The sequence below is a fragment of the Nanorana parkeri genome, unplaced genomic scaffold (assembly GCF_000935625.1).
Source record: "Nanorana parkeri isolate BGI_ZX_2015 unplaced genomic scaffold, ASM93562v1 scaffold1927, whole genome shotgun sequence".
In the NCBI taxonomy this organism is placed as follows: domain Eukaryota; kingdom Metazoa; phylum Chordata; class Amphibia; order Anura; family Dicroglossidae; genus Nanorana; species Nanorana parkeri.
Window position 1 is genome coordinate 92751 of NW_017308195.1, and position 8056 is coordinate 100806.

Genomic DNA, 8056 nt, shown 5'->3' on the forward strand with positions numbered 1-8056 from the left:
TGCAAAGAAATATGTGATGTCAGGTTCCAGGAAGATCAGAAAGAACACTCAGGCCCTAATGATGCTTACTTGTCTTCATTCCTTGGCAATGCGAGAGGGAAGCTGTCAATTTCCTCCTATTGATTGTCATCTTTTCAGTACCACAATGTCCCTGTTTTCCATCCCAGGGGCCAAACAGCTACTTAAAAACAACATATTTTCCATTGAAGTATTTGCCAAATAAATACATCAATATGACCTAATAATTATAACTAGGATGTGACAGGACAGATTTTTTTATTTCTGCACAGGCAAGCTTTTTACATGGCAGAAATATGCAGTAACATTTTACTTACCTTTTTTTCTTTCTTTTCTCTCTAGGTTACAATCCTCATAAGTCTGGCACTTGCATTCCTCGCCTGCATAGTGTTCCTTGTGGTGTACAAAGCCTTCACATATGATCACAGCTGCCCAGATGGATTTGTCTACAAGGTATGCACCAACTTCCTTTGTAAAAGGAAAACTCTAGTAAACATTTCTTTCTAGAGTTGAAATATGGGCATATAAGCTAATGTCAAAGCCATATACATTTATTTGTACTTAGAATGAAATAAAACAGTAACCATAAATGAGTGAACCGATTTGCTGATTTGGAGATTTTATTTAAATTAGCCAGTTCACAGCCAGCAAATATCAGCCACAAATGTTTGCCCAATCCATGGTTCATCTTATAGGTTTTTTTAAAAACTTTTTCTAGACATGAAATGCAGGCACATAAGCCAATGTCAATGCCATATAACCATGTTTTATCCTTAGAATGTAAATAAAAGCCATACACATACAACAATAACCAGAAAGGCATGATCTGATTTTCCGAGTTGGAGATCCAATCCATATTGACCAGTTCATGGCTAGCAAATATCTAACAAAAATGCTTACCTGATCTATGTTTGGTCCTATATATTATATATTTTTAGATAGCCCTACCCCCCCTTCCTGAAAAATAATTTATTTCCTTCTCCATTAATACCAGCCTGTCGCATCAGGTTGGTATCCACACAGCAAGAGGTTCTGTAACATGTGGGCCGTCTGCTATGTTAGTGCTAACCCATATGCACAAAAGATTAATACATGGCCAGGCTATAGAAACTCAAGTATTTATATATTTTTAAAGCCAAACTCCAGGAAAGAACGATAATGTACACAGCACACTGATTGTATAATTTATTAGCTGTGTATTATGTGTGGAGTGCCACTGAAAAGTATAAAAATCTTACCTTGCAGCATGACATCTTCTGTACACATCACTGGGCTTTTGTGCACTGAGGGGAGTGAGGGATGAGACTTGAGCAGTGAAGTTCTCCAGTCACGTCGTTGCCTGCCCTTCCTTGCTACTTTCCCATTCACAAAATGCCTTTTTTTTGGAGAAAACATGGCATTCAGTGATTGAAGGAGGAGAGATGATGTCACATCCCGGCCCTTCATCTCCTCCTGCAATCAAACGGAAGTAGTGAGGAGGCCAGCACTTCACTTTTCACGTCTCTCCCTCTGAGTGCCCTGAAGCTTGGCATTATGTGCAAAGAGACGGCATGCAGCAAGGTAAGATTTCTATACTTTGCAGAGGCCCTCCACGCACAACATATAGCTATTTGTAGTCAGTAGGAAGTCAGTATTAATTAAGACAGGAATTACAGTAGATGTGGTGTATCTAGACTTTGCTAAAGCATTCGATACAGTACCCCACAAACGTTTAATTCATAAACTGAGGGCTATCGGCTTGGATGAAATTGTATGTATATGAGTGGAAAACTGTCTGCAAGAATGGATCCAGAGGGTAGTAATAAATGGGTCATTTTCTAATTGGGCAAAAAGTGTGAGTGGGGTGCCCCAGGGTTCGGTCCTGGGACCGTTCCTGTTTATCTTATTCATCAATGACCTAGAGATTGGAATACATAGTTCAATTTCTGTGTTTGTAGAACATTTTTCCTTGCTACTAAATATTCCACGGTCAACTGTTAGTTGTATTATAACAAAGTGGAAGCAACTAGGAACAACAGCAACTCAGGCCACGTAAAATGACAGAGTGGGGTCAGCGCATGCGGAAGCGCACAGTGCGCAGAAGTCGCCAAGTCAATAGCTACAGACCTCCAAACTTCGTGTGGCCTTCAGATTGATACAACAGTGTGTAGAGAGCTACATGGAATGGGTTTCCATGGCCGAGCAGCTGCATCCATGCCTTACATCACCAAGTGCAATGCAAAGCATCAGATGCAGGGGTGTAAAGCACGCCGCCACTGGGCTCTAGAGAAGTGGAGACGTGTTCTCTGGAGTGACAAATCACACTTCTCTGTCTGGCAATCCGATGGACGTATCTGTGCCTGGCGGTTGCCAGAAGAACACTTGCCTCACTGCATTGTGCCAAGTATAAAGTTTGGTGGAGGGGGGATTATGGTTTGCAGATGTTTTTCAGGGGTTGGGCTTGGCCCCTTAGTTTCAGTGAAGGGAACTCTTCAGGCATCAGCATATCAAGACATTTTGGACAATTCCATGCTCCCAACTTTGTGGGAACAGTTTGGGGATGGCCCCTCTTGTTCCAACATGACTGCTCACCAGTGCACAAAGCAAGGTCCATAAAGACATGGATCCAGATGTTGGATCTGCTGAACTCCTTCTGCACTTTGGGTCGGCCGAACATGCTGAGCATGTTCGGCCGACCCAAAGCCACACGAAGCAAGCCGATGTACGGCTGAAATTAGCCGTACCAGCCTGAAGTGAATAGCCGAACAGTGTTCGGCTCACTTCACTTCAGATCGGTCATTCACTCGGCTGCCCTCGGCAGCTTTGTGAATAGACCCCTTAGACTCTATTTAACAATTCCCCTGCAAGCCATTGTGTGATCTGGCACCCTCCCTGTGATCTGGTGCCCTAGGTCATATAAAAATCCTACATAAAATAACCAAAATGTGATTATTTTAAAGGGGGGTGATTCTTTTCTATACCCACTGTATATGAAGTCAGCAGCATGTGGCTAGATGTCTACCTAGATTCTGCCTGTAACTGGAATATCACTTTTGGTTGGACCGCCTCTTCAAAAACCTTGCTGCATGTAGGAGAGATTGAGTGCAGTAGTTTTACTAGTTTTTTTTTTTTTTTTTTTACAACGAACTATATCTATTTTAGATCAAATAGAAGATACAATAGCACTGTTATCGTAATGTAAGACAGTAATTTAAATGCAATTTTTTAAATTCTGGTGACAAATCTGATCATTGAACACAGGCACTTGAGAGATGAGTATACTGGAAAGCTATAGATTCACTAAGTATCCTTGGAGATATAGCAGTGAAGAGGCTCATTAAGGAATACACAAGAAATCGATAATGCTTGATAGTAACATAATTTGCATATACTGCGAGTCATAACATACTGTTCTGTGCAAGTACCCAGCACACTGGTATGAAAATATTAATCGCTTGCTGTTCCGATCATTACTGATTTTATATACTGTAGCTCATCTCATCTTTGCATTCTTATACTTAAAATATATAGTGAAATAGGGGCAATGGAGAAGCTCCCATTGATTTCCTATAAGACATTTATGTTTAACAACATGCTGATTGATATCCACAGGGGCCGGAGCTGCAGAAGCCATCCCATTGTAAGGAAAATGAACTGGAGTCCTTTTTAATACCACTTTTCTTGCAGTGTTATATTCTGTCTTGTGAATAGTAAAACAAAATAGCTTGTACTTATAAAACATAATTATATTAAAAGAAACATTTAGTGGTTTTGCATATATATTCTTTATTTATTGAGCTCATAAATGAACACAAATATTTTTCTTTATTTTGAGGTCACTAAAATAAGAAATATTGTATATAAATATTTATTTTCTTTATGTCAGGCTCATTCTTTTTACAGGTTTTTCTTATCTGCATTGCTAATAGCTGTGAATCAAGCCAGATTAGTTGAAATGTGCCCAAAATTCACCAAGTGAAATAAACGTTTCCTAATGTTTGAACAACATCTGTTCTGCAACAATAAAAAAATTGTTACTGTGACATTCACACTATTTAAGAAAAGGGGGCATGTTATCTTCCCGATAAATTTGCTTGACATTCCCTCAACCTTTCTTAATGTTAATTTGCCTGGTTTGGGCTGCTTCAGTAGTATATGCAATGATTGTCAACGAATACAAAGAATTACACATTAGAATGACATTTGACTCTACAACATGCAGTTTCGCAAGACTTCTCCATTATCTGCCACATAATAAATAGAGTGAATGCTAAACATTATTTATTCACTGGATGAAGTGCACTGTGAATCCAGGCTACACACACTGTTAAATGTTTATTTGTATATGAAGACTTTATATGAATAGTAAAAGAGATACAAAATAACAGATTAAAAACAAACACACGTAAAAAAAAATAAAACCATCAATTTATATTTTTAAAATATGTTTTTAATAATCATGGCTCCCTTTTATTGTAATTAACATTGGTAGTATATAGCAAAACAAATTAATAAAAATAAATTTAGCAGAAAATGTATGTTTTAGAAAATAATAGAACGAAACCAAACACAGTAGAGAACCATAATGAAAATATCAATAACTAATCTTATACAATACACCACCATGTGTACAACAAGTGTTCAAATATAGTGTGATTTCACTATTACAACAAATAAACAAACAAACAAACAAACACAATAGTGACGAGGAACCTGTACAGGAACCTGAACCTATACAGGAGAGGAACCTGTACAACTCGGCAAAACTGAATGTAAGGCTGGAGTTCAGCTTCAGGAAAAATGCATACTATACCGTAGGTAGACCAGTACAAAAGTTGACGTGCAGTTGGTGTATACAAGCTAAATGACTTGAATTATTATGGTGGTTATTCACAAAGCTGCCGTAGGCAGCCGAGTGAATAACCGACCCGAAGTGAAGTGAGCTGTTCGGCTATGAATTTCACCTGGGCTCAGTCGAGCCGAAGCCTATGCCTTCGGCTCGACTGAGCCCCTCGGCCAACTTCGGGAGCAGTACGGGCTATAGTGAATAGCTGTATAGCTGTACGGGCTATAGTGAATAGCCCGTACAGCAGCCCTTCGGTTCTACATAACTGAAGGGGTCCTGGGGCCGAAGCTAGCCGAAGATACGGCTAGATCCTTCGGCAGCTTTGTGAATAACCCCCTATGTATTGCTAATAATAATGATCAAACCTGATGTATTTTATAAATATATGAACACATTTTTGAAATATATATTCTTGCTATTTCTCCTTTGTAATTCCAGCATAAGAGGTGCATACCATCCTCCTTGGATGCATACTACTCTGCGCAGGATTCCAACTCGCGGGGAAGGTTTTACACTGTAATCAGCCACTACAGCATGGCTAAGCAAACAAGTTCCAGATCCGTCTCCCCGTGGCTTTCTTCAAGTTCCGTTAACCATGAAACCAAGTCTAGTAAACCCGAAGGTCACTAGAAGGTCAAGTAGACAAGGAACTTCCCTGCTTCTTGAGTCCAAGGATCGGCTCAGATAAGGCGCCACACTGAAGATGCAAAATGAAAAACAAACTTGCGGGGGTTATTAACAGAGAACAAAAAAAGTTTCTTTTTCCGTGCATTGTTATTGTTAATTTGTAACCAAGTCACAACCTTGTACAAAGGCATGTTCAATGTTTACTGTTATCTTGCAATGTATAAATAGTTTAAAAAAAATACAAATGGAATTCTTAATTTTTTTAAAAACTTTTGCCAAACCAAGTTAATATATTTCACTGTTAATAGACGATGCAGACATATGCAAGTGAATGTTTTGCTTTGTGCTCATTTACAATAGTTTGTCATTGTTCTTTGTGAAAGGACACATCTGTATTTTGTGTTAGGGAAAGCTTTACCCACTAGCGAAAAAAAGTATATTTTTCATGGATTGAACATTTCCAGGAATAAGGTGGCGGGGAAAGGTGGGCCCAAGCAAAATACAGTAGGAATAACTGTTTGATATATTTGACACTGCAGAGATTGTAACAGTGGTACATGACTGAACTAAGTTTAGGAACCGTTTTAATGGATTTTAAGATAAAATAATTGAAGCTACTTTAGTAGGGATCAATGTTTTAGGGACACAAGCAGCTTAAAAGAAATTTAACAGTAATCCTGCGAAAGGATGAAATCTTTACGATAAAGTGTGTTATGTTAAAGTGACCATGTCGCTATGTCAAGGAGTCTATTTATCAATGTTTTCACCCAAGATTTACACATTTTTATTGGACTCAACTGGAAAAATGTGTGAATCCTGGGTGAAAATTGTATCACTTTGGGTGATAAATAGCTCCTATCATGTTTCTGGGTTCTCACTGGTGCCTGCTGACCCACCCCATGTCACTACTCTATCCTCTAATGCGTGGAGGTCAGCAGGATGAACCAGTGAGAGCTGCAAGGAAACCAGTTTCTTTCCTTTCAGACTTTACATGAAATTTTTTTAGGAATGGATTACATTTGCTGGCACAGGCAGCAAGAAGGTGAATATGTACACTCTTCTTTTACAAGTATGGCTTGGTTTTAAACATTTAGTATAGTGTCAGGGTGGCTTTAACAAGCATTTTAAGACTTTTACAGCTAATGTTTATAAATATCAATAATCAGTAAGTAAAACAAATATCTATAAATATAAAAATAATTTGAAATCTTATGTCTAAAAGGGTATAAAAAGGGAATATGTTGGTCCTTACTAGGGGTCGTTCTTTGTTCTAGCTAGTTTACTATTGTAAGGCCATTGTAAAGCCAGCCATATACATACAGATATAAGCTCCTTTATAGGCTTAACCTGGTGGGAAAGCTTTCCTGTATATCCCCCTTGTTTTATTGGCATTGTTTGTGTAGGATAGAACAATAGACCTATTTTTACAGCAATGGAGTTTTTAGCTATACATGCTTAGGCTTCGAATGTAAAATAGTGGGCCATGTTAAAATGATGCACATTACTCAAGAGGAAACATCCTTCTGCTTTGATGGAATTACTATTTTACATTCCCTTAAGCCATGATTACATTCTGTAATGGATATTTGGTTGCATGCCACACAAGACTCAATCAAATTATGCTCAGTTGAGGACTGTAGGGAAGTATTATATTGTTGTTAGGTTAGCACTACAGGAATTACATTATTTGAACTGAGACATTTTAATGTATACATTGTTGTTTGTTAATATGGTTTCCTAAAGCAGCCTTCTCATTTTCAGTTGATTTCCTTTGTAGTGAGAAGTGTGCATAGCTTTATGAACTGTGCTGTGCTGCCGTATGTACCCATGAACCTCAGCTGAAGACGTAATGTGTGCTGTACCAATACTACAGTATAGTGCCAAATTCTCTACTGGACTTATTTCCGCTGCTCCTCCTCTTTACCTGTAAATACATTGTCACTATGTATAGAAGCCACTTGCCCATTCATTATTTCATCATTTTGTGGCGTGTTTCTTGTTTCTTGTAGCTAGCAGAGACTGGAGTATTTTGATGTAATCCTTGCACTCTTTTTCTGACAGGAGAAAATAAAGCTGAACATGTCTGAACCGTGATCAATGGTCACTTGATTTGTTATTATTCATCCTAAAAAATGTAATTGCACCATGAAAGAACAAGGTCATAGCAATGGAACAAGACTTAAAGTCTATTTTCACCTTTGCAGAGGTATTTAAAACAAAATATATGCCATCAATGTACAAGTGTACATGAAGAAGTTGATATCCAGTTGATGTATATAAAAGCAGAAACTTACATTTTTTGTTAGCTTTGCTCTTCATATCATCATGGAAATGGCTGTCTATGTGCTGTGCAAGCAATGTGGGTTTACCCCCCCCCCCAGCCCCCCTTTCCTGGACAGTGTATTGTGTGTTAGGTAAGGTAGGGCTGGAGTTTAGTGATCGTGTTACAATGGGTGACAGGGAGGGGGGGGGGGCAGCTGATTACAGTCTAACACCCTGGTGTCAGACTGAATTTCCTTTGGGGAAAATATTTAATTTTTAGGCCTCAGACCTAAAAAACCTTCATAAAAATGAGGAAAGCCTGCA

At 38.5% G+C, this 8056-nt stretch overlaps 1 protein-coding gene across 1 annotated transcript in view; it reads left to right on the top strand.

Moving 5' to 3' along the window:
* Positions 1-5699, top strand: part of LOC108800130 (neuron-specific protein family member 2-like) — a 61010-nt gene extending 55311 nt beyond the window's left edge. The window contains exons 8-9 of the mRNA XM_018572078.1: positions 361-471; positions 5282-5699. Coding sequence (XP_018427580.1) covers positions 361-471; positions 5282-5473 — 303 coding nt within the window. The 3' untranslated portion in view covers positions 5474-5699. The remainder of the gene's footprint in view (positions 1-360; positions 472-5281) is intronic.
* Positions 5700-8056: the final 2357 nt, after the last annotated feature.